General features: G+C 64.4%; 3 protein-coding genes across 7 annotated transcripts; all 3 read left to right on the top strand.

Moving 5' to 3' along the window:
• The first annotated feature begins 73 nt into the window (after positions 1–73).
• NELFE (negative elongation factor complex member E) lies at positions 74–5732 on the top strand. 2 transcript variants are annotated; one of them, XM_071801003.1, is made up of 10 exons: positions 74–299; positions 588–660; positions 1058–1154; positions 1973–2036; positions 2144–2178; positions 3353–3495; positions 4012–4156; positions 4713–4767; positions 5055–5157; positions 5558–5732. In XM_071801003.1, exons 1-10 carry the CDS (start codon positions 225–227, stop codon positions 5638–5640), a joined length of 873 nt encoding a protein of 290 aa, XP_071657104.1. In that variant the 5' UTR covers positions 74–224; the 3' UTR covers positions 5641–5732. The 2 variants fall into 2 exon arrangements, with proteins under 2 accessions (XP_071657104.1, XP_071657103.1); XM_071801002.1 differs by having other exon boundaries at positions 1058–1203; positions 1962–2036.
• A 941-nt stretch (positions 5733–6673) lies between these two features.
• On the top strand, positions 6674–13533 carry CYP21A2 (cytochrome P450 family 21 subfamily A member 2). 2 transcript variants are annotated; one of them, XM_071800980.1, is made up of 10 exons: positions 6683–6927; positions 7322–7411; positions 8030–8181; positions 8299–8394; positions 9085–9192; positions 9889–9975; positions 10226–10411; positions 11053–11222; positions 12003–12106; positions 12514–13533. In XM_071800980.1, the coding sequence occupies exons 1-10, from the start codon at positions 6723–6725 to the stop codon at positions 12753–12755; spliced, it is 1440 nt and encodes a 479-aa protein (XP_071657081.1). In that variant the 5' UTR covers positions 6683–6722; the 3' UTR covers positions 12756–13533. The 2 variants fall into 2 exon arrangements, with proteins under 2 accessions (XP_071657082.1, XP_071657081.1); XM_071800981.1 differs by lacking the exon at positions 9085–9192 and having other exon boundaries at positions 6674–6927.
• Positions 13534–14025: 492 nt separating this feature from the next.
• Positions 14026–23226, top strand: KIFC1 (kinesin family member C1). 3 transcript variants are annotated; one of them, XM_071800967.1, is made up of 15 exons: positions 14031–14436; positions 14513–14600; positions 14803–14856; positions 15307–15451; positions 15528–15774; positions 16527–16631; positions 16930–17058; positions 17134–17250; positions 19678–19851; positions 19944–20111; positions 20631–20769; positions 22125–22264; positions 22384–22457; positions 22544–22619; positions 23099–23226. In XM_071800967.1, exons 1-15 carry the CDS (start codon positions 14296–14298, stop codon positions 23141–23143), a joined length of 1842 nt encoding a protein of 613 aa, XP_071657068.1. In that variant the 5' UTR covers positions 14031–14295; the 3' UTR covers positions 23144–23226. The 3 variants fall into 3 exon arrangements, with proteins under 3 accessions (XP_071657069.1, XP_071657070.1, XP_071657068.1); XM_071800968.1 differs by lacking the exon at positions 16527–16631 and having other exon boundaries at positions 14026–14436; XM_071800969.1 differs by lacking the exons at positions 16527–16631; positions 16930–17058 and having other exon boundaries at positions 14026–14436.
• The last annotated feature ends 57 nt before the right edge of the window (positions 23227–23283 follow it).

Raw genomic sequence — 23283 nt, 5'->3', positions numbered from 1 at the left:
CTTGCCCTCCACCGCTCACCGGTCGCTAGGCAGGTTATGCAAATAAGACGCCGCCGGGTGCCGCGGGGGGACACGCCGCACGCCGCGGTGCCCCCTGGGAAGGCGCCGGTCGCTGTTTCGCTGCGGCTTGCGCCGTTGTCAGGGAAACCGCCACATTTTTGTGCCCCCCCACGGGCCACGCGTGTCCCCCCGTGTCCCCAGGTGTCCCCCAGCGTCCCCCGGCCATGCTGGCGCTGCCCGCGGGGCTCACGGAGGAGGAGGAGGCGCTACAGAAACGATTCGCGAAACTGCGGAAGAAGGTGAGGGCTGGGGGGCCCTGTGGGGCTGGGGGGCACTAGGGGAGGATCATGGGGGGCTTGGGGGGCCCTGTGGGGCTGGGGAGACACTGGGGGGCCTATATGGGGCTGGGGGTCACTATGGGTCTGGGGGAGGCACTGGGGGCCTCTATGGGGCTGGGGGAGGCACTGGGGGGGCTCTGTGGGGCTTGGGGGGGCTCTGTGGGGCCCGGGGGGCCATGGGGTTCTCTGTGGGGACCCCGTGGGTCTGGGGGGGTCTCTGAGCCCCCCATTTCTCTCTTGCCCCCCCAGAAAAAGGCACTGCTGGCGCTGAAGAAGCAGCAGAACTCGGGGGGGCCCAGCGCCCAGGGGGGCATCAAACGCTGTAAGGGGGGCCCGGACACCTGGGTCCCCAAAATAAAGCGACCTTCCCCCCCAACAGCCCCCCTGTTCCCCCCCCACAAACCCCCCTGTCCCCACCCCACAAACCCCCCTGACCCCCCCGTCATGGGGGTTATGGGGTGCAGGGGTTCAAGGGGGTCCCCAAAATCACGGGGGGTCATGGGGTTGGGGGGTCCCCAAAATCACGGGGGGTCATGGGGTGGGGGGTGCCCAAGCCATGGGGGGTTATGGGGTCAATTTGCCCCTTTCCTGTTGCTCTTCCCGTGGGATTTTGAGCCATTTTTGCGCAGTTTTTGTGCCGTTTTCCCCCTTTTCGCGCGGTTTTCTGCCCCCCCGCCCCGGGCTGTGCCCCCCGGCCGTGACCCCCCATGTCCCCCCAGCCATGTCGGACCAGCCCCCCCTGGACACGGCCACGGCCACCGAGCAGGCCAAGCTGCTGGTCAAGTCCGGCGCCATCAGCGCCATCAAGGCCGAGAACAAGAACTCGGGGTTCAAGCGCTCCCGCACCCTCGAGGGGAAGCTCAAGGTGGGACCCCCAGACCCCTGTAGAGCCCCCAAACTGCTGCAGACCCCCCCAAACCCCTGCAGACCCCTCAGAATCCCCTGGACCCCCCCAGACCCCTCAGAATCCCCTGGACCCCCCCCCAACCCCTGTAGACCCCCCCAGAATCCCCTGGAACCCCCAACCCCTATAGACCCCCCCCAGAATCCTCTGGAACCCCCAAACCCCTAGAGACCCGCTGGAATCCCCTATAGACCCCCCCAAAGTCCTATAGATCCCTCAGAATCCCCTGGACCCCCCAAACCCCTATAGACCCCCAAACCCCTATGGACCACTCAGAATCCCCTGGACCCCCCCAAACCCCTGTAGACCCCCCCAAACCCCCCTGGACCTCCGCAAACCCCTATAGACCACTCGGAATCCCCTATAGACCTCCCTGGACCCCCCAAACCCCTATAGACCCCTCAGAATCCTCTATAGACCTCTCTAGACCCCCCAAACCCCTAGAGACCCCCAAACCCCTATGGACCGCTCAGAATCCCCTGGACCCCCCCAAACTCCTATAGACCCCCCCAAGCCCCCCTGGACCTCCCCAAACCCCTATAGACCCCTCAAAATCCCCTATAGACCTCCCTGGACCCCCCAAACCCCTATAGAACCCTGAACCCCTATAGACCCCCCAAAACCCCCCAGCACCTTTCTGCGCTCCCACCACCCCAAAAACCCCAGGTTGGCGGGGACACAGACTTTGGGGCCCCCCCCTCACCCCGTGCCCCCCCCAGGACCCCGAGAAGGGCCCCACCCCCACGTTCCAGCCCTTCCAGCGCAGCGTCTCGGCCGACGACGACGCCCAGGAGGTACCACCCCGCTTTTGGGGGGGGACAGTGGGCACCCCCGGGGGGGGCAGGACCCCCCAGATATTTGGGGGGGACACACAAACATTTGTTCCTCCTCTTTTGTGCAGTCGCGGCGCCCCCAGCGAAAATCCCTTTATGAAAGGTGAGACCCCCCCCAGTTTCATAACCCCCCATGGTTTGGGGACCCGCTTGAACCCCCCCGACCCAATAACCCCCCATGGTTTGGGGACCCCCTTGAACCCCCCCCACCCCATAACCCCCCATGGTTTGGGGACCCCCTTGAACCCCCCCCACCCGATAACCCCCATGGTTTGGGGACCCCCTTGAACCCCCCCACCCCATAACCCCCCCATGGTTTGGGGACCCCCTTGAACCCCCCCCACCCCATAACCCCCCATGGTTTGGGGACCCCCTTGAACCCCCCCGACCCAATAACCCCCCATGGTTTGGGGACCCCCTTGAACCCCCCCCACCCCATGACCCCCCATGGTTGGGGGACCCCCTTGAACCCCCCACCCCATAACCCCCCATGGTTTGGGGACCCCCTTGAACCCCCCCGACCCAATAACCCCCCATGGTTTGGGGACCCCCTTGAACCCCCCCCACCCCATGACCCCCCATGGTTGGGGGACCCCCTTGAACCCCCCACCCCATAACCCCCCATGGTTTGGGGACCCGCTTGAACCCCCCCGACCCAATAACCCCCCATGGTTTGGGGACCCCCTTGAACCCCCCCCACCCCATAACCCCCCATGGTTTGGGGTCCCCCTTGAGCCCCCCACCCCATAACCCCCCATGATTTCGGGGTCCCCTCCCACCCCATACCCCCCCGTGACTCCGGGGTCCCCCCCACCCCATACCCCCCCGTGATTCCGGGGTCCCCCCCCACCCCATACCCCCCCGTGACTCCGGGGTCCCCCCCACCCCATACCCCCCCGTGATTCCGGGGTCCCCCCCCACCCCATACCCCCCCGTGACTCCGGGGTCCCCTCCCACCCCATACCCCCCCGTGATTCCGGGGTCCCCTCCCACCCCATACCCCCCCGTGACTCCGGGGTCCCCCCCACCCCATACCCCCCCGTGACTCCGGGGTCCCCCCCACCCCATACCCCCCCGTGATTCCGGGGTCCCCCCCACCCCATAACCCCCCGTGATTTCGGGGTCCCCTCCCACCCCATACCCCCCCGTGATTCCGGGGTCCCCCCCACCCCATACCCCCCCGTGATTTCGGGGTCCCCCCCCACCCCATACCCCCCCGTGATTTCGGGGTCCCCCCCCACCCCATACCCCCCCGTGATTCCGGGGTCCCCCCCCAGTTTCGTCAGTGCCAGTGAGCGGCTGCGGGAGCCCGAGGGGGGGGGCGGGCGTGGGGACCCCCCCGAGCGGGGGGAGCGGCGCCTCGAGTGGGACCAGGAGCCCCCCGAAAATGAGGAGAGAGGCCGGGAGGGGCCCTTCCGCAGTAAGGGGGGGTCCTGGGGGGGGGGGGTCGGGGGGGCCCTGGGGGTGGGTTTGGGGGTCAAGGAGCCCCTGGAAAGGGGGATGAATGGGGCTGGAAGGGACCATTCTGCAGTATGGGGGGGGGGGGGGGGATGTCTGGAGGGGGGGCCCTGGGGGTTGGGGGGGGGTCATGGGGGTTTTGGGGTTTGGGGGGAGTCTCAAGGTGCTGGGGGGGAATCTTGGAGGGCTTTGGGGAGCAGGAGACCCCAAAAAGGGGGAGGGAAGAGGCTGGGAGGAACCATTTTGCAGCACAGGGGGGTTTGGGGTCCTGGAGAAACATTTGGGGCAGACTTGGGGTTCGGGGGGGTGGGTTGAGGGGGTTTGTGGTGCTGGGGGGGGGGTCCCTGTGTCCCCAAGGGGGGATCTCAGTGTCCCCAAGGGGGGTCCTGTTGGATTCTGGGGCTCCCGGTGTCCCCAAGGGGGGGTCCTGTTGGATTTTGGGGGTCCCGGTGTCCCCAAGGGGTCCCGGTGCCCCCAGGGTCGGACTCGTTCCCCGAGCGCCGCCCCCCCCGCAAGGGGAACACGCTGTACGTGGCGGGGGGGGAGCTGAGCCCCGAGCTGCTCCGCACCGCCTTCTCCCCCTTCGGCGCCATCATCGACCTCGCCCTGGACACGCCCCGGAAGTGGGTGGGGCCGCAGGGGGCGGGGCTACGCGGGGAGGGGCTGTGGGGACCAATGGGATCAATGACACCTGGGGCACGCCCCCAAGTGGGTGTGGCTCAGGGTGGGTGGGGTCCTTGACCTGGATGTGGACACACCCCCAATGAGGGGTGGGGCTAAAGCTTGTGGGTGGAGTCACAAAGTGGGTGGGGCTAAAGGCTGTGGGTGGAGCCACGACTTTGTGGGTGTGGCTTAGAGTCCTGGGGCGGGGCCAGAACTTGGGTGGGGGTCAGTGGGTGGGGCCACAATTTAGGGGCAGGGTTAAACTGTGTGGGTGTGGCCAGATGTGGGTGTGGTCAAAACTCAGGGGTGGGGCTAAACCGTGTGGGTGGGGTCGCAATTTAGGGGCGGGGCTAAACTGGGTGGGGCTGGGAGTTGTGGGTGTGGCTGCAACTTATGGGCGGGGCTGAACTGTGTGGGTGGAGCCATGAGGCTGAAAGGGGGGGGCTGAATCCCCGGGATTGTGGGAGGGGTGTGGCCTCTGCGGCCCCGCCCACCGCGTTGGCCCCGCCCCCCCAGCTGCGCCTTCGTCACCTACGAGAAGATGGAGTCAGCGGATCAGGCCATGGCCGAGGTGGGGGGGTTTGGGGGTCCCGGGGGGTCCAGGAGGGCTCTCTGGGGGGGTTTTGGGGTTGGGGGGGGGGTGTTGTGGGGGATGGAGTTTGGGGGGGGTGGGGTGGAGAGTTGGGGTCCCTGACCCCCCCACTTCGGCAGCTGCACGGGGCCGTGGTGCAGGACGTGCAGCTGTGGGTTGGGGGGATCCCTGGGGTTTGGGGGGGTCAGGGGGGCTCAGGGTGGGTTTGGGGGGTGTGGGGGGTGCTGTGAGGTGTTTTGGGGTCCCTGACCCCCCCATTTCGGCAGCTGCACGGGGCCGTGGTGCAGGACGTGCAGCTCCGGGTCAGCATCGCGCGCAAGCAGCCGCTGCTGGATGCGGCCACCGGGAAATCGCTCTGGGGGTCCTTGGGTGAGAATCGGGGGGCTTGGGGGGGTCTGGGGGTCCCGGGGGGGTTTGGGGTCCCTGGGTGAGACTCAGGGGGTCTGGGGATCCCGGGGGGATTTGGGGTCCCTGCCCCCCCATTTCAGTGGCTGCAGAGACGAGGGGGGGCCAGGATGAGCAGTTGTGGGTTGGGGGGTTCTTGGGGGTCCCTTTAAGTCTGTGGGGCTTGGGGGGACCGAGGGGACATGGGGGGGGGTCCCAGGGGACAACACACGGGGGGTGTCTGGGGTGCCAGGAGGGTTGGGGGTCCCCATTGGGGGGGACATGGGGGGACCTCGGGGTTGGGGGGGGACCCTGGGCACATGAGGGTCCCACAAGACCCCGGGGGGGGTTTGGGGACCCCCCTGACCCCCCTCATGCCCCCCAGCGGTGAAGAACAGCGCCAAGGGCTCGCACCGGGACAAGCGCTCGCAGGTCGTGTACAACGAGGACATTTTCGGGGGACAGTGAGGGGACAGCGAGGCCACCCCCCCTCCATTGTCACCACCGGGGGGCCCGTGGCCCCCCACGCGTCCCCAAATGCACAACAAGGAGCCGCCGCAGATCGTGTCCGTGTCGTTGTGTCCCCAATGTCCCCACTGTCCCCCCCGGGCTGGAAACTTGTCCCTGTGTCCCCATGTGTCCCCATGACCCCCCCGGGTCCGAGAGCCCCCCCAGTGACCCCGAGCTGTGTGTCCCCATGTCCCCCACGTTGTCCCTGGAACCCCCAGGACCCTCCAACCCCCCCAGACCCCTTGGGACCCCCCCCACCCCCCATGCTGTCCCCCCCCGGTGTCCTTGTCCCCCCCCCATGACGCAGGTCCCTTCCCTTCCCCCTGTCCTTGTCCCTCCATGACGCGCTGTCCTTGTTCCCCCCTCAATGTCCTTGTGTCCCCCCCTCCCCGTGCTGTCCCCTTGGCCCCTCCCCCCACGGGGACACTGTCCCCACGTCCCAATCCCGGGGGGGTCCCGGTGTCCCCATCCCCAGGGTGACTCTGTCCCCAGGGTGCCCCCCATGCCCAGAGTGTCCCTAGGACTTGGGGGGGTCCCTTGTTCCCTGGGGGGGGAAGAGGGACATGTGGAGTTTTGGGGACCCCCACGGGTACCTGCCCCATGGGGACCCCCCCGCAATGGGGACCCCCCCGCAATGGGGACCCCCCCACAATGGGGACCCCATCATGAGTCAGACCCACCATGGGGAACCCCCCACAATGGGGACCCCCCCCCGTGTGTCCCCCAGTAAATGTTCGTTGACACCCCCCCCCACGCCGAGTTTGGGGGGAATTGGTGGGGGGACACGAACCTGAGCAGGGACAAGGGGCGGGGCTTCAGGGGAGGCGGGGCTTGGGGAGGGCGGAGCCCCAAGGGGTGGGGCTTCAGGGTCCCGGTTCTAGAAGCTCCGTGAAGGGCACGTGGCTTTGCGGGCGGGGCTTTCCTCGGGGGTGGGGCTTGGGGGCGTGGCTTCTGAAAGGCGGGGCTTCTAAGGGCGTGGTTCCAAGGGGCGGGGCTTGCTCTCCCCTCAATACGGGGCTCCCCGGGGCCCCCCCCAGACCATGGCGGCCGCGCTGGTGCTGCTGCTGGTGCTGCTGCTGCTGCTGGGGGCGGGGGGGGCCCGGGGGGGGCTCTGGGGATTTGGGGGGGCCCGGGGGGCTCCGTGGGGGGGGGCGCTGCACCTGCTGCACCCGCAGGGGGCGCTGCACCTGGGCCGCCTGGCGCGGGGACGCGGGCCCGTGCTGCACGTGCGCGGGGGGGGGCGCGGTGAGTGACCCCCAACCCGACCCCCACCCCAAATCGCACCCTGGGACCCCAAACCTGACCCCCCCCAAATTACCCTGAACACCCCAGAACCCAACCCCCCCACCCCCAAATTACCCCGAGCACCCCGAACCCGACCCCCCTACCCCAAATTGCACCCTGGGACCTCAAACCCGACCCCCCCCACATTACCCCAAACACCCCCGAACCCGACCCCCCCACCCCCAAATTACACCTTGGGACCCCAAAACTGACCCCCAATCTTGCCCCCCCGGAACCCCCAAATCACCCCTTTGGGGTCCCCACTGTCCGCCCCCCTCGGACTCCCCAACCTCCCCCTCCCTTTTTGGGGCCCCCCCCGTTTTGGGGTCCCCCCAGCCCCCCCGTTTCCCCCCAGACGTGCTGGTGCTGAGCTCGGTGGGCACGATCCGGGAGGCGCTGGCGCGGAACTGGGGGGTCTGGATGGGGCGCCCCCCAAGTTACTTGGGTACGGGGGGGGCCCTATGGGGTGGGGGGGGCTGGAGGTCCCTGGGGTGACTTGGGGGGGGCCCAGGGGGTGTTGTGGGGGCTGGGGGAGGCGGTTCTGGGGGTCCCCAGGGGTGGGGGGGTGGCGGGGGGGGTCCCTATGGGGTGATGTGGGTGCGAAAGGGAGGGAACTGGGGGGTGCTGGGGGAGGAGGGGGCAGTTCTGGGGGTGCCCCTGAGGTGGGGGGGTTGGTGTCCCCCCCCATGTCCCCGTGTCCCCCCTGACCCCCCATGTCCCCCCTGACCCCCCATGTCCCCGTGTCCCCTATGTCCCCCCTGACCCCCCATGTCCCCCCTGACCCCCCTTGTCCCCGTGTCCCCTATGTCCCCCCTGACCCCCCATGTCCCCCCTGACCCCCCTTGTCCCCGTGTCCCCCCCTGACCCCCTTGAACCCCCATGATGCCCCATGTCCCCCTGACCCCCCATGTCCCCCGTGTCCCCCATGTCCCCCGTCTCGCCCCATGTCCCCGTGTCCCCCATGTCCCCCCTGATCCCCATGTCCCCGTGTCCCCCCATGTCCCCGTGTCCCCCCGTGTCCCCATGTCCCCCCGTGTCCCCCCTGACCCCCCATGTCCCCCAGGGTCGCTGGTGTCGCGGGGGGGCCAGGACCTGGCTCTCGGGGGGGGGTCCCCGGGGTGGCGCTCTCAGCGCGCGGCCGCGCGGGGGGCGCTGGGAAGGGCCGGGGGGCGGCTGCGGCCCCTCCTGAGCCACCAGGCGGCGCTGCTGTGCGAGGTGAGACCCCCAATTACCCCAAAATCACCCCCAAATCACCCTGAGGGACCCCACCCCCGCTCGGGGTCCCCCTGCACCCCCCTGGGGACCCCAACCCCTCTGCGCCCCCCCCACCAGGAGCTGCGTTCCCACGGGGGGGCCCCCCTGGACCCCTTTGAGATCTTCGCCTTCCACACCTGCAGCACCATCGGCCGCCTCCTCTTCGGGGACCTGGTGGGGGACCCAGGCGTCCGGGGGGACCCAGGAGTTCGGGGAGGGACCCAGGAGTTCGGGGTTGTGTCTTGGCAGGGGGGATGACTGTCCTTTTGGGGGACCCAGGCATCCGGGAGGGACCCAGGCGTCCGGGGGGGACCCAGAGATGTGGGGAAGGGACCCAGGAGTTCGGGGTTGTGTCTTGGAAGGGAAGGGGGATGACTGTCCTTTTGGGGGACCCAGGCATCCGGGAGGGACCCAGGCGTCCGGGGCTGTACCTTTGGAGCTGGGGGGCTGGGGGGACCCAGGCGTCCGGGGCCGTACCTTTGGAGCTGGGGGGTGGGGGGACCCAGGCGCCGGGGGTGTCCAGAGGGGACCCAGGCGTCCGGGGTTGTACCTTTGGAGCTGGGGGGCGGGGGGGACCCAGGCGCCGGGGGTGTCCAGAGGGGACCCAGGCGTCCGGGGTTGTACCTTTGGAGCTGGGGGGTGGGGGGACCCAGGCGCCGGGGGTGTCCAGAGGGGACCCAGGCGTCCGGGGTTGTACCTTTGGAGCTGGGGGGCCAGGGGGACCCAGGCGTCCGGGGTTGTACCTTTGGAGCTGGGGGGCCAGGGGGACCCAGGCGTCCGGGGTTGTACCTTTGGAGCTGGGGGGCGGGGGGGACCCAGGCGCCGGGGGTGTCCAGAGGGGACCCAGGCGTCCGGGCCCCCCAGCTGCCCCCCGAGGGGGAGGTTCGGTCGTTCGCGCGCTGCCTGGTGGAGCTGCTGGACGTGTGGGGCAGGGGCAGCGTGCAGGCGCTGGATCTGCTGCCGCTGCTGCGCGTGAGCCCGCGGGACCCACGGGGCTGTGGGGCGGGGGGTTATGGGGTCTATGGGGCTGGGAGGGGTTATAGGGGTCTATGGGGCTGGGGGGTTATAGGGGTCTATGAGGCTGGGAGGGGGTTATAGGGGTCTATGGGGCTGAGGGGGTTATAGGGGTCTATGGGGCTGGGAGGGGTTATAGGGGTCTATGGGGCTGAGGGGGTTATAGGGGTCTATGGGGCTGGGAGGGGTTATAGGGGTCTATGGGGCTGAGGGGGTTACAGGGGTCTATGGGGCTGGGAGGGGTTATAGGGGTCTATGGGGCTGAGGGGGTTATAGGGGTCTATGGGGCTGAGGGGGTTATAGGGGTCTATGGGGCTGGGAGGGGGTTATAGGGGCTCTATGGGGCTGGGAGGGGGTTATAGGGCTCTATGGGGCTGGGAGGGGGTTATAGGGGCTCTATGGGGCTGGGAGCGGGTCATAGGGGCTCTATGGGGCTGGGGGCTTATAGGGGTCTATGGGGCTGGGGGAGTCTATAGGATTCTGCAGAGGGGCTCTATGGTCTGGAAAGGGGGTCTATAGGGTCTACACAGCCCAGCTATAGGGCTTCTATGGGGCTGAGAGGAGATACAGGGCTTCTATGGGGAAGGGGGTTCTCTAGGGCCCTGGGGGTCCCTATGGGATCCATAAGGTCCCTATGGGATCCATACGGCCCAGGTGCTGCCCAACCCGGGGCTGCGGGAGCTGCTGCGCCTGGTGGAGAAACGCGACGCGTTTGTGGAGGCGCAGATCAGGCGGCACCAGGTCGGGGGACCCAGGCATCCGGGGGGGACCCAGGCGTCCGGGGGGGACCCAGGCGTCCGGGAGGACACTGGTGTCCGGGGGACCCAGGCGTCCAGGGGGACCCAGGTGTCTGGGGGGGACCCAGGCATCCGGGGGGGACCCAGGCGTCCAGGGGGACCCAGGTGTCCGGGAGGGACCCAGGTGTCTGGGAGGGACCCAGGCGTCCAGGAGGGACCCCGGCGTCCGAGGCTGCCCCCCTGTGTCCCCGCAGGAACACCCGTCCCCCCCAGCGGACACGGTGCTGGGGGCGCTGTGGGGAGGGGACCCAGGCGTCCGGGGGGGTCCCCTGGGCCCCGCCCGCCTGCACATGACCCTGGTCGACCTGTTCATCGGGGGCACCGAGACCACGGCGGCCGCGCTGGGCTGGGCCGTGGCCTTCCTGCTGCACCGCCCCGAGGTGACACGCGTGTCACACGTGTGACGTGTGTGTCACATGCGTGTCATGTGTGTCACAGCCGTGTCCTGCACGTGACAGCCGTGTCCTGTGTGCCACAGCCCTGTCCGTGTGTCACAGCCCTGTCCGTGTGCCACAGCCCTGTCCGTGTGTCACAGCCGTGTCCATGTCCCCATGTGTCCCCATGTCCCCAGTGTCCTGTGTGCTCCCCGTGTCCAGCACCGTCCCTGTGCCACTCCCAGGTGCCACATCCGTGTCACATCCGTGACCTCACACGGCTCATTGGTCCCCTCCATGTTCCCCATTGGGTGGGACCCCACGTATCCCGCAGGGGCCTGTGACACGTGTGACACATGTGACACGTGTGACACGTGTGTGTGTCCCCAGCTGCAGCCCCAGCTCCGCTCCGAGCTGACCATGGCGCTGGGCCCCGTGGGGACGCCGGGTCCCGTGTGACACGTGTGATGTGTGTGACACGTGTGACACGTGTGACACGTGTGTGTGTCCCCAGCTGCAGCCCCAGCTCCGCTCCGAGCTCACCGTGGCGCTGGGCCCCGCGGGGACGCCGGCTCCCGGGTGACACGTGTGATGTGTGTGACACGTGTGATGTGTGTGACACGTGTGACACGTGTGTGTGTCCCCAGCTGCAGCCCCAGCTCCGCTCCGAGCTCACCGTGGCGCTGGGCCCCACGGGGACGCCGGCTCCAGGGGACGCGTCCCGGCTGCCGCTGCTCCAGGCCGTGGTGACCGAGACCCTGCGCCTGCGCCCGCCCGCGCCCCTGGGGCTGCCGCACCGCGCCGCCCGCCACACCAGGTACTGCGGGACCGCACGGACCAGCACAGACCATACAGACCAATACAGACCAGTAGGAACCACCTTAGACCTGTAGGAACCACCTTAGACCAGCAGGAACCAGTTTAGACCGCTAGGAACCACCTTAGACCAGTAGGAACCACCTTAGACCGGTAGGAACCACTGTAGACCAGTATGAACGGGCACAAACTACTTTAAACCAGTATGAACCACTTTAGACCGGTAGGAACCACTGTAGACCAGTGTGAACCACCTTAAACCAGTAGGAACCACTTTAGACCACTAGAAACTGCTTTAGACCACTAGAAACCGCTTTAGACCAGTATGAATGGGCACAAACCACTTTAGACCAGTACGCACCACTTTAAACCAGTATGTGCAGGCAGGAACCACTTTAGACCAGTATGAGCGGGCACAAACCATTTTAGACCAGTAGGAACCAGTTTAGACCAGTAGGAACCACTGTAGACCAGTGTGAACCAACCACTGTAGACCAGTAGGAACCAGTTTAGACCAGTAGGGACCACTGTAGACCAGTGTGAACCAACCACTGTAGACCAGTAGGAACCAGTTTAGAACAGCAGGAACCACTTTAGACTGGTAGGAACCACTTCAGACCAGTAGGAACCAGTTCAGAGCAGCAGGAAGCCCAGCAACCCCCGATAGCCCCAAGGCCCCAGCAGATCCCCAGTAGATCCCCGTAGGTCTTGGTGGATCCCAGCAGACCCCAGTATGACCCAGTATGTCCCAGTCCGTCCCAGTAACCCCTGTCCCCCCCAGCGTGGCCGGCGTCCCGGTCCCGGCCGGGTCCATCCTGGTCCCCAACCTCCTGGCCGCCCAGACGGACCCCGACACCTGGCACGACCCCGAGGCCTTTCTGCCGGGTACGCCGGGGTCCCCCGGACGCCAGGGTCCCCTGAACCCCCTGGGGTGGCTGGGATCTCCTCCTGAACACCTGGGTTCCCCGGATGCCTGGGTTCCCTGACCCCTGTGTGAATGGGTCCCCTCCCGAACGCCTGGGTCCCCTCCTGAATGCCTGGGTCCCCTCCCGGATGCCTGGGTCCCCTGACCCCTCTGGGCTGGGTTCTCTCCCAGACGCTGGGGTCCCCTCCTGAATGCTTGGGTCCCCTCCTGGATGCCTGGATCCCCTCCCGGATGCCTGGGTCCCCTGACCCGCTCTGGGCTGGGTTCTCTCCCGGACGCCGGGGTCCCCTCCCGAATGCCTGGGTCCCCTCCCGAATGCCTGGGTCCCCTCCGGGCCGCCGGGGTCCCCTGACGCGTGTGCCCGCAGAGCGGTTCCTGGCGCCGGGGGCCCCGGTGCGGGCGCTGCTCCCGTTCGGCTGCGGCGCCCGCGCGTGCCCTGGGGAGGGGGTGGCCCGGGCCGAGCTCTTCGTGTTCCTGGGCCACATCCTGCGCGACTTCCGCCTGGAGCCGCCGGCGCCGGGGGAGCTGCCCGGCCTGGGGGTGCGCGGGGGCACCGTCCTGCGCTGCCCCCCGTTCCGCGTGCGCCTCACGCCCGTGGGGCCCCCCTGATCCCTATGGGACCCCCTGACCCGCGTGGGACCCGCGTGGGACCCCCTGACCCTGGATGACCCCCATGGGACCCCCCTGATCCCTGTGGGACCCCCTGACCCTGCATGACCCCTGTGGGACACTGCTGACCCCTATGGGACCCCCTGACCATCCATGACCCCCGTGGGGCCCCCCTGACCCGCGTGGGACCCATGTGGGACCCCCTGACCCTGGATGACCCCCATGGGACCCCCCTGATCCCTGTGGTACCCCCTGACCCTGCATGACCCCTGTGGGACCCCCCTGATTCCTGTGGGACCTCCTGACCCCCGTGGGACCACCTGACCCTACATGACCCCTGTGGGAACCCCCTGATCCCTGTGGGAGCCCCCTGACCCCTGTGGGACTCCCTGACCTTGCATGACCCCCATGGGACCCCCTGACCCCTGTGGGACCTCCTGACCCTGGATGACCCCCATGGGACCCCCCTGATCCCTGTGGTACCCCCCGACCCTGCATGACCCCCGTGGGACCCCCTGATCCCTGTGGGACCCCCTGACCCTGCATGACCCCTGTGGGACCCCCCTGATTCCTGTGGGACCTCCTGACCCCCGTGGGACCCCCTGATCCTTGTGGGACCTCCTGACCCTGGATGACCCCCATGGGACCCCCCTGATCCCTGTGGGACCCCCGTGGGACCCCCCGACCGTGCCTATGTGACACACAAGACGTGATCCTCCGCGTGCCCGAATCCCAATACACGAACCTGCCCCACGGCCCCGCGAGCTGTGACGCTTTACACGCGTTGTGAGGTTGTTTCCCGCCTCAGCTCTCACCTCAGGGACCGGTGGGAGTTGTTTCCCGCCTCAGCTCTCACCTCAGGGACCGGTGGGACAAATGGCGGCTGCAGCTACAGCAGCGGGGGCTCCGGGCCCTGCACAGGGGCCGGGGCGGGGGCAGCGGGGTGTGAGGGGCGTTGGGCTGGGGCTCGATGAGGGTCCCGGGGGGCCGGGGTCGGTCCCGGGGGGCCGGGGTCGGTCCCGGTGCGTGAGGAGCGCGGGAAGCGGCAGCAGCGCCGCCATCGCGGGGACGGGCGGGAACGTCCCGTCCAATCAGGATGAGGCGGCGTCGGCGGGAAACACCGCGCGGCGTCACGTGACGCGACGGGCCGGCCCTCTCGCCGCGGATTGGCCCGGCGGCGCTGAGCGGAGAGCGGCGATTGGTGGAGACGCGCAGGGGGGGCGGGGCAGCGATTGGCTGCGACGAGATCGTTTGTACGCGGGCGGTTCGAGGGAGGGAGCGGGAACGTGGCGGCGGCTCCGGGTCCGTCCGCTCCGGGTCGGCGGAAAGATCCTCCCCGGTTGACCGCCCCGCCCCTCACCGACGCTCCGCCCGCCGGGAGCAACCGGCGCGGCCTCACGTGACGCGACGGCCCAGCCCTCTCGCCGCGGATTGGCCGGCGGCGCTGAGCGCAGAGCGCCGATTGGTGGAGACGCGCGGGGGGGGCGGGACGACCGCAGCGATTCCCGAGCGCGGGCAGTTTGAAAGAGGGAGCGCGGACATGGCGGAGGCTCCGGGCCCGTCCGCCCGGGGCCGCGGCAAAGTCCACCCGAGCGCGTCCCGCCTGCCCGTGCGAGGGGTCCGGGCCAAGCGCCCCGCGGCCGCGCAGGAGGCGGCGGAGCCACCGGTGCCACCGGTGCAGGTGGGGAGCGCCCCGGAGCCCCCTCGGCCCGGCCCGGCCCGGCCCGGCCCCGCCTCACCCCGCTTTGCTCCCACAGAAACGGGCCCGGCCTGGTCCGGCCGCCCCCCGGCCGGCGGAGCGAGTCCCGCTCAGAGCGCTCAGCGTGGCGGCTGCGGCGCGGGCAGGTGCGGGGAGCGGGGGCCGCGGGGACGGGACACGACACGCGGGGACCGGGGTGGGGGAAATGGGACTGGGATGGGGGGGAGATGGGACCGGGGTGGACTGGGATTGGGGGGGGCACTGGGACTGGCGGGGGGGGCTGGTCCCAGTCCCAGTCCCGTACTGGGAGCCCAGCAGCCCTGGGCCAACCCCCCAATGTCCCCCCAGTTCCACCCCAGGTCCCTCGAAAGGCGACGGCAACGGGGGCTGCACCGCGGGGGGGTGAGTGACGGGAGACCCCCCGGTGTCCCCACCCCCCCTCCCTGTCCCGAGTGTCCCCCCGGTGTCCCCACCCCCCCCTCCCTGTCCCGAGTGTCCCCCCGGTGTCCCCACCCCCCCTCCCTGTCCCGAGTGTCCCCCCGGTGTCCCCAACACCCCCTCCCTGTCCCGGGTGTCCCCCCGGTGTCCCCAACACCCCCTCCCCGTCCCGAGTGTCCCCCCGGTGTCCCCAACACCCCCCCCCGTCCCGAGTGTCTCCCCGGTGTCCCCAACCCCCTCTGTCTCTCCCGGGTGTCCCCCCGGTGTCCCCACCCCCCCTCCCTGTCCCGGGTGTCCCCCTGGTGTCCCCAAAGCCCCTCCATGTCCCCAGCCCCCTCTCCCTGTCCCGGGTGTCCCCCCGGTGTCCCCAGCCCCCTCTCCCACGTCCTCAATGTCCCCCTGGTGTCCCCCCAGGTGCTGCCCCCCCCTCCCGCCCCTCCAAGCGCCCCCACTGGGACCTGAAGGGACAGCTCGGTGACCTGCGGGTGGCCCTGGACGCCTCCCGGAGCCGCGCCGAGGCGCTGCAGCGGGAGAACCAGGCCCTGCAGCTCCAGCTGGGGTGAGCACCCCCCCCGCCCAGAGCCCCCAAGAACAACGCAGGCGGCCCCTAAATGTGACTTTTTCGTCCCAAAAAGGAGGGCGGAGGAAGGACTGGTCAGCTGCCGGGAGGAGATGGGGAGGATGAGGAGGGAGCACGAGGAGGAGCTGGGGAAGAACAAGGAGCAGCACGAGGAGGAGGTGGCGAGGATGAGGAAGGAGCACGAGGACGAGCTGGGGAGGATGAGGAAGGAGCTGGGGACAGTGACACAGGAGCTGGGGGACAAGGTGGCCCAGGCGGAAGCCAAGATCCTGGACTTAACGAACCGGCTGGAAGAGAAGGAGGTGAGCGTGTCCCCCCCACTGCCCCATTGTCATCGTCATCCACCCCCGCCCCGTTGTCATGTCTGTCCCCCCCACTGCCCCATTGTCATCGTTGTCCACCCCCGCCCCGTTGTCATGTCTGTCTCCCCCCCCCACTGCCCCATTGTCATGTCTGGTCCCCCCCCCACTGCCCCATTGTCATCGTCATCCACCCCCGCCCCATTGTTATGTCTGTCCCCCCCCACTGCTCCATTCTGCCCCATTGTCCATTCCCTACCCCCCTATTCTGCCCCCCTTCTGCCCCATTGTCCTCTCCCCCCATTCTGCCCCGCTTCTGCCCCATTGTCCTCTCCCCCATTCTGCCCCCCTTCTGCTCCATTGTCCTCTCCCCCTATTCTGCTCCCCTTCTGCCCCATTGTCCTCTCCCTGACCTCTCTATTCTGCTCCCCTTCCGCCCCATTGTCCTCTCCCTGCCCCCCTATTCTGCCCCCCTTCTGCCCCATTGTCCTCTCCCCCTATTCTGCCCCCCTTCTGCCCCATTGTCCTCTCCCCCTATTCTGCCCCCCTTCCGCCCCATTGTCCTCTCCCTGCCCCCCTATTCTGCCCCCCTTCTGCCTCATTGTCCTCTCCCCCTATTCTGCCCCCCTTCTGCCCCATTGTCCTCTCCCCCCTGCCCCCCTTCTGCCCAATTGTCCTTCCCCCCCCACGACGTCCCGTTGTCCCCCCCCACGGTGTCCCGTTGTCCCCCCCCACGGTGTCCCGTTGTCCCCCAGGCGCAGCTCCAGCAGGCGCAGCAGCAGCTGCAGCAGCGCGAGGAGCGGCTGCAGGCGCTGGACGTGGAGCGGCGCAGCCTGCACAACGCGCTGCAGGAGCTCAAGGTGGGGGGGGGAAACACCCCAAAATTCATAGAACACCTTTGTGGGGGGTGCTGAGGGCCATCGGCCCAACCGGGACCAAACGCTGGCCCTAAACCGGGACCAAACGCTGGCCCTAAACGCTTCTCAACCCTCCGGGGTGGTGACTCCAGCTCTGCCCTGAGTGGGGACGTGGGGTCCAGCAGCTCCCCCTGCCCATAACAACCCCCCAGGACCCAGATTGTCCCCGTTAAGCCCCCGGACCCAATTGGCCCGGTTAGACCCCGGGCGACCGCGTGTTCATCGGGATCCCCGTCTCCAGGGCAACGTCCGCGTGTTCTGCCGCGTGCGGCCGCTGCTGCCCGAGGAGGCGGCGCGGCAGGCGGGAATGGAGCACCTGAGCTTCCCCCCCGGCGACCAGCGCACGCTGCTGCTGCACCGACACGAGGAGGTGCCGGGGACTGGGGGTCGGGGGCTTTGGGGGGGACGGGGGGCTTTGGCGTGACTTCCCAACCCGCCCCCGCAGTCCCGCGTGGGCCGCGACGGCTCCAGCTCCGTGCGCCACGAGTTCTCGTTCGACCGCGTGTTCCCGCCGGGCGCCACGCAGCGCGAGGTCTTCGACGAGGTCTCCGCGCTGGTGCAGGTGAGGCCGGGGGGGCCTCGGGGCCTTCAGGACGGGGGGAATGGCGGGAAATCAACACCGGGCCAAAAACCGGGGAAACAGGGCAAAAGTGCGTCAAAATGGGGAAAATCAAACCCCGGTCACAAAGGGGAAACGTTCACGACCCTCTGGAAAACGGGAAAAGGCTTCGTTAAAAATGGAAGATTTATGGAAATTTGAAAACTTTGAAATTTTTGTAATTTACAGAAATTTCTGAAATTTTCTGAAATTTTGAGAATTTTCTGACATTTTCCAGAGTTTCAAAGATTTTCCAAAATTTCCGGAATTTTTGGAAATGTTGAGAGTTTTCCGGAACTTTTGGGAATGTTGAGAGTTTTCCAAACTTTCCAGAGTTTTCCAGAGTTTCAAGAGTTTTCAAAAATTTTGGGAATTTTTCAGAATTTTTCAAAATTTTCTGAAATTTTGGGAATTTTCTGAAATTTTCTGAAATTTTGAGAATTTTCTGAAATTTTCTGAAATTTTGAGAATTTCTGAAATTTTCTGAAATTTTGAGAATTTTCTGAAATTTTCTGAAATTTTGAGAGTTTTCTGAAATTTTCCGAAATTTTGAGAGTTTTCTGAAATTTTCCGAAATTTTGAGAGTTTTTTGAAATTTTCTGAAATTTTCCGAAATTTTGAGAGTTTTCTGAAATTTTCCGAAATTTTGGGAATTCTTTGAAATTTTCCGAAATTTTGGGAATTTTCTGAAATTTTCCGAAATTTTGGGAATTTTCTGAAATTTTCCGAAATTTTGGGAATTTTTTGAAATTTTCCGAAATTTTGGGAATTTTTTGAAATTTTCCGAAATTTTGGGAATTTTTTGTATTTTCTGAAATTTTGGGAATTCTTTGAAATTTTCTGAAATTTTGGGAATTCTTTGAAATTTTCTGAAATTTTGGGAATTTTCTGAAATTTTCTGAAATTTTGGGAATTCTTTGAAATTTTCCGAAATTTTGGGAATTCTTTGAAATTTTCCGAAATTTTGGGAATTTTTTGAAATTTTCCGAAATTTTGGGAATTTTTTGAAATTTTCCGAAATTTTGGGAATTCTTTGAAATTTTCTGAAATTTTGGGAATTTTCTGAAATTTTCCGAAATTTTGGGAATTTTCTGAAATTTTCTGAAATTTTGGGAATTTTCTGAAATTTTCTGAAATTTTGGGAATTTTCTGAAATTTTCTGAAATTTTGGGAATTCTTTGAAATTTTCTGAAATTTTGGGAATTCTTTGAAATTTTCTGAAATTTTGGGAATTTTCTGAAATTTTCTGAAATTTTGGGAATTTTCTGAAATTTTCTGAAATTTTGGGAATTCTTTGAAATTTTCTGAAATTTTGGGAATTTTCTGAAATTTTCCGAAATTTTGGGAATTCTTTGAAATTTTCCGAAATTTTGGGAATTCTTTGAAATTTTCCGAAATTTTGGGAATTTTTTGAAATTTTCCGAAATTTTGGGAATTTTTTGAAATTTTCCGAAATTTTGGGAATTCTTTGAAATTTTCCGAAATTTTGGGAATTTTCTGAAATTTTCCGAAATTTTGGGAATTTTCTGAAATTTTCTGAAATTTTGGGAATTTTCTGAAATTTTCTGAAATTTTGGGAATTCTTTGAAATTTTCTGAAATTTTGGGAATTCTTTGAAATTTTCTGAAATTTTGGGAATTTTCTGAAATTTTCTGAAATTTTGGGAATTTTCTGAAATTTTCTGAAATTTTGGGAATTTTCTGAAATTTTCTGAAATTTTGGGAATTCTTTGAAATTTTCTGAAATTTTGGGAATTTTCTGAAATTTTCTGAAATTTTGGGAATTCTTTGAAATTTTCTGAAATTTTGGGAATTTTTTGAAATTTTCTGAAATTTTGGGAATTTTCTGAAATTTTCTGAAATTTTGGGAATTCTTTGAAATTTTCCGAAATTTTGGGAATTCTTTGAAATTTTCTGAAATTTTGGGAATTTTTTGAAATTTTCTGAAATTTTGGGAATTTTTTGAAATTTTCTGAAATTTTGGGAATTTTCTGAAATTTTCTGAAATTTTGGGAATTTTCTGAAATTTTCTGAAATTTTGGGAATTTTCTGAAATTTTCTGAAATTTTGGGAATTCTCTGAAATTTTCTGAAATTTTGGGAATTCTTTGAAATTTTCTGAAATTTTGGGAATTCTTTGAAATTTTCTGAAATCTTGGGAATTTTCTGAAATTTTCTGAAATCTTGGGAATTTTCTGAAATTTTCTGAAATCTTGGGAATTTTTCAGAATTTGTCGAGATTTTCCAAAATTTTGAGAATTTGTCGAGATTTTCCAAAACTTTGAGAATTTGTCGAACTTTTCCAAAACTTTGAGAATTTGTCGAACTTTTCCAAAACTTTGAGAATTTGTCGAGATTTTCCGGTTTTGCCGACATCTCCGCCATGCCCCCAGTCGGCGCTGGACGGCTTCCACGTGTGCATCTTCGCCTACGGGCAGACGGGCAGCGGCAAGACCTACACGCTGGAGGGGCCGGACCCCTGCGACCCCCAGGCGGCCGGGCTGGCGCCGCGCGCCGTGCGGCTCCTGTTCCAGCGCGCGCGGGAGCTCGCCCAGGAGGGCTGGCAGGTGGGCGCAGCCATCAACCGCCGCAGTCGAGGGGCGACCCGGGGGGGTCGGGTCCCGGTGTCAGCGCGGGACCCCCGCTCCCCGTCCCCCAGTACGAGTTCTGCGCCAGCTACCTGGAGATCTACAACGAGTCCCTGCGGGACCTGCTGGCCGCGCCGGGGGAGCCGCCGGCCGAGCTGGGGATCCGGCGCGTCAGCGCGGCCAGCGAGGAGCTGCACGTGCCCAACCTGCGCCGCCTGCCCGTCCGCTGCCACGACGAGGTGAGGGGGGCGCCCCTGGACCCCCAAACTCCTCCTGGACCCCCAAACTGCTCATGTGACCCCCGGAATGGTGCCACGTTCCCAGAAGGCTCCTATGTCATCCCAAAGGGCTCCTGCCCCCCCGAAGCATCCTGTGCCCCCAAAAAGACTCCCAGTGCCCCTTAAAGGGGACTCATGACCCCCGAAATGGGTCCTGTGTGCTCAAATGATCCTGTGTCCCCCACAACAGGCTCCTGTCCCCCCCAAAAGTGTCCCAAGTCCCCCCCAAAAGCATTCTATGACCCCAAAAAGACTCCCAGTGCCCCTTAAAGGGGACTCATGACCCCCGAAATGGGTCCTGTGTCCCCAAAGGTGTCCAATGTCCCCCCAAAACGATCCCATGTCCCTTCCAAAAGGCTCCTGTGTCCCCGGATGATCCCATGTCCCCCCCAAAAGGCCCCTGTTCCCCAAAGTGCCCCACGTCCCTGTGTTCCGGGTGTCACAAGCTGTCTGTCTGTCTGTCTGTCCGTCGGCGCGCAGGTGCTGCAGCTGCTGCAGCGCGCGGGCGCCCAGCGCGCCGTGGCCCGCACGGGCAGCAACGAGCGCTCGTCGCGCAGCCACGGGGTTTTCCAGCTGCACATCCGCGGCTCCAACCCGCGCCGGGACGTGAGCTGCGCGTGTGAGGACGCACGGGGGGGCCGGGTTGGGGGGCCAAGAAGCGTTTTGGGGGGGTGGGAGCAGCCAGGATTGAACCCCTGGTGGGACTCGAACCCCCGATGGGACTTGAACCCCCGACAGGACTGAACCCCCGGTGGGACTCGAACCCCTAGTGGGACTTGAACCCCCGACGGGACTGAACCCCTGGTGGGACTCAAACCCCTGACGGGACTGAACCCCCAGCGGGACTCGAACCCCCGACGGGACTGAACCCCCAGCGGGACTCGAACCCCCGACGGGACTGAACCCCCGGTGGGACTCGAACCCCTAGTGGGACTCGAACCCCCGACGGGACTGAACCCCCGATGGGACTGAACCCCCAGCGGGACTCGAACCCCCGACGGGACTGAACCCCTGACGGGACTGAACCCCCAGCGGGACTCGAACCCCCGACGGGACTGAACCCCCAGCGGGACTTGAACCCCCGATGGGACTGAACCCCTGGTGGGACTCGAACCCCCGATGGGACTGAACCCCCAGCGGGACTTGAACCCCCGACGGGACTGAACCCCCGACGGGACTCGAACCCCCGACGGGACTGAACCCCTGATGGGACTGAACCCCCAGCGGGACTCGAACCCCCGATGGGACTGAACCCCCGATGGGACTGAACCCCCAGCGGGACTGAACCCCCGACGGGACTGAACCCCCAGCGGGACTCGAACCCCCGATGGGACTCGAACCCCCGACGGGACTGAACCCCCGACGGGACTCGAACCCCCAACGGGACTGAACCCCCGGTGGGATTCAAACCCCTGGTGGGACTCGAACCCCTGACTGAGCTGCACTGCAGCTGTGGGGAGACACAGAGTGGCTGGGGGGGGTGTGGGGTGAGATTTGGGGGTCACAAGGGGCTCTGGGGGGCGCAGAGGACTTGGGGGGGCACGAGGGGCTTTGGGGGGGCACAAGGGGCTTTGGGGGTGCGGAGGATGTTGGGAGGCACAAGGGGCTTTGGGGGGTGTGGTGGATGTTGGGAGGGAGAAGGGGCTTTGGGGAGGGTCTTGGGCGTTGGGGGGGCACGAGGGGCGTTGGGGGGGCTCAGGGGAGTTGGGGGGGCTCAAGGGAGTTGGGGGGGCACAAGGTTCCCCCTCCTTTCCGGGTCCCCCCCCAGCTCTCGGGGTGACCCCCCTGCTTTTGGGGTCCCCCTTTTCCCATCTCAAACCCTTCTGCTCAACCCTTCTTGGGGGGGGTCCCCCCCTACTGTGGGAGGTTCCCCCCCTATTATGGGAGGGTCCCCCCTTGTGGGAGGTCCCCCCCTCCTTTTGGGGTCCCCCCCGGCTCTGGGGTGACCCCCCCCATTTCCGGGGTGCCCCCCAGCGGTGCTGAGCCTGGTGGACCTGGCGGGGAGCGAGCGGCTGGAAAAAGGGGGGGCCCCGGGGGGGCGGCTGCGCGAGACCCAGGCGATCAACTCCAGCCTGTCCGCCCTGGGCCTCGTCATCCTCGCCCTCTCCAGAAAGGTACGGGGGGGTCCCCGAAAGCTGGGGGGGGTCCTTAGTGTTGGGGGGGGTCCTTAGGATCGGGGGGGCCCCCTAAGATTGGGGGACGCCCCCAAAATAATGCCCAGTCCCCCCCGCAGGAGCCGCACGTCCCGTATCGCAACAGCAAGCTGACGTATCTGCTGCAGAACTCGCTGGGGGGGTCGGCGAAAATGTGAGGTTTGGGGGGGTTTTTGGGGGGTTTCGGGGGGTTATTGGGGGGTGTTGGGGACCCCCCGAACCCCCAAATTGGTCCCATAGGTTGATGATCGTCAACATCTCCCCCCTCGAGGAGAATTTCTGCGAGTCGCTCAGCTCCCTGCGCTTCGCCAGCAAGGTGGGGGGTTTGGGGTGTCTGGGGGGGATTTGGGGGGGTCCAGGGGGTTTGGGGTGTCTGGGGGGGGGTTGTCCAGGGGTTTTGGGGGGGTCTGGGGAGGGGTTGGGGTGCCAAGGAGGGGGTGGGTTGGGGGTGGCCGAGGGGGCGTTTCAGGGGGAGTTGGGGGTGTCCGGAGTGGGTGGGTTGGGGGTGTCTGGGGGGTTGGGGGGGTCCGGGAGGGGTTGGGGTATATGGGTGGTCTGGGGGGTTGGGGGTGTCCAGGGGGGTTTGGGGGGCGGGGGGTTGGGGGTGTTCAGGGGGTCTTGGGTTATGGGGGGGTCAGGGGTGGGTTTTGGGGACATTTGTGGAGGTTTATGGGGGGCAAGATTTTTGGGGGGGTTTGGGGGTGCCTGGGGGGAGTTGGGGTGTGGGGGGTTGTGGGTGGGTTTGGGGGTGTCCAAAGCTCCGCCCCCTCTCTGCCCCCCCACTCCCCCCACCAGGTGAACGAGTGCGTGATTGGCACAGCCCGAGCCAATTGGAAGTAGCCGCCTCGCCTCGCCCCGCCCCTCCGCTCTCATCCGTTTTTAGCCATTTAAACCGATTTTTTAATAAACCTGACGCGATTGGCTGGCGGCGGTCACGTGCCCTTGCTCGATGGCGGCGTTCACGGGGAGCTGCGGGTCCG

The sequence above is a fragment of the Patagioenas fasciata genome, chromosome 34 (genome assembly GCF_037038585.1).
Source record: "Patagioenas fasciata isolate bPatFas1 chromosome 34, bPatFas1.hap1, whole genome shotgun sequence".
Taxonomy (NCBI): domain Eukaryota; kingdom Metazoa; phylum Chordata; class Aves; order Columbiformes; family Columbidae; genus Patagioenas; species Patagioenas fasciata.
Note: the sequence above shows the minus strand (reverse complement) of the source record. Positions and strands in the feature narration are given on the sequence as shown.

Coding starts and splice junctions, on each gene's coding strand:
- NELFE (XM_071801002.1), top strand. CDS start 225: ATGCTGGCGCTGCCCGCGGGGCTCACGGAGGAGGAGGAGGCGCTACAG. Junction 661..1,057: donor CCAGGGGGGCATCAAACGCT/GTAAGGGGGGCC, acceptor ATGTCCCCCCAG/CCATGTCGGACCAGCCCCCC. Junction 4,768..5,054: donor CGGATCAGGCCATGGCCGAG/GTGGGGGGGTTT, acceptor CCATTTCGGCAG/CTGCACGGGGCCGTGGTGCA.
- CYP21A2 (XM_071800980.1), top strand. CDS start 6,723: ATGGCGGCCGCGCTGGTGCTGCTGCTGGTGCTGCTGCTGCTGCTGGGG. Junction 6,928..7,321: donor CGTGCGCGGGGGGGGGCGCG/GTGAGTGACCCC, acceptor GTTTCCCCCCAG/ACGTGCTGGTGCTGAGCTCG. Junction 7,412..8,029: donor GCGCCCCCCAAGTTACTTGG/GTACGGGGGGGG, acceptor CATGTCCCCCAG/GGTCGCTGGTGTCGCGGGGG.
- KIFC1 (XM_071800967.1), top strand. CDS start 14,296: ATGGCGGAGGCTCCGGGCCCGTCCGCCCGGGGCCGCGGCAAAGTCCAC. Junction 14,601..14,802: donor GGCGGCTGCGGCGCGGGCAG/GTGCGGGGAGCG, acceptor ATGTCCCCCCAG/TTCCACCCCAGGTCCCTCGA. Junction 16,632..16,929: donor ACGCGCTGCAGGAGCTCAAG/GTGGGGGGGGGA, acceptor CCCCGTCTCCAG/GGCAACGTCCGCGTGTTCTG.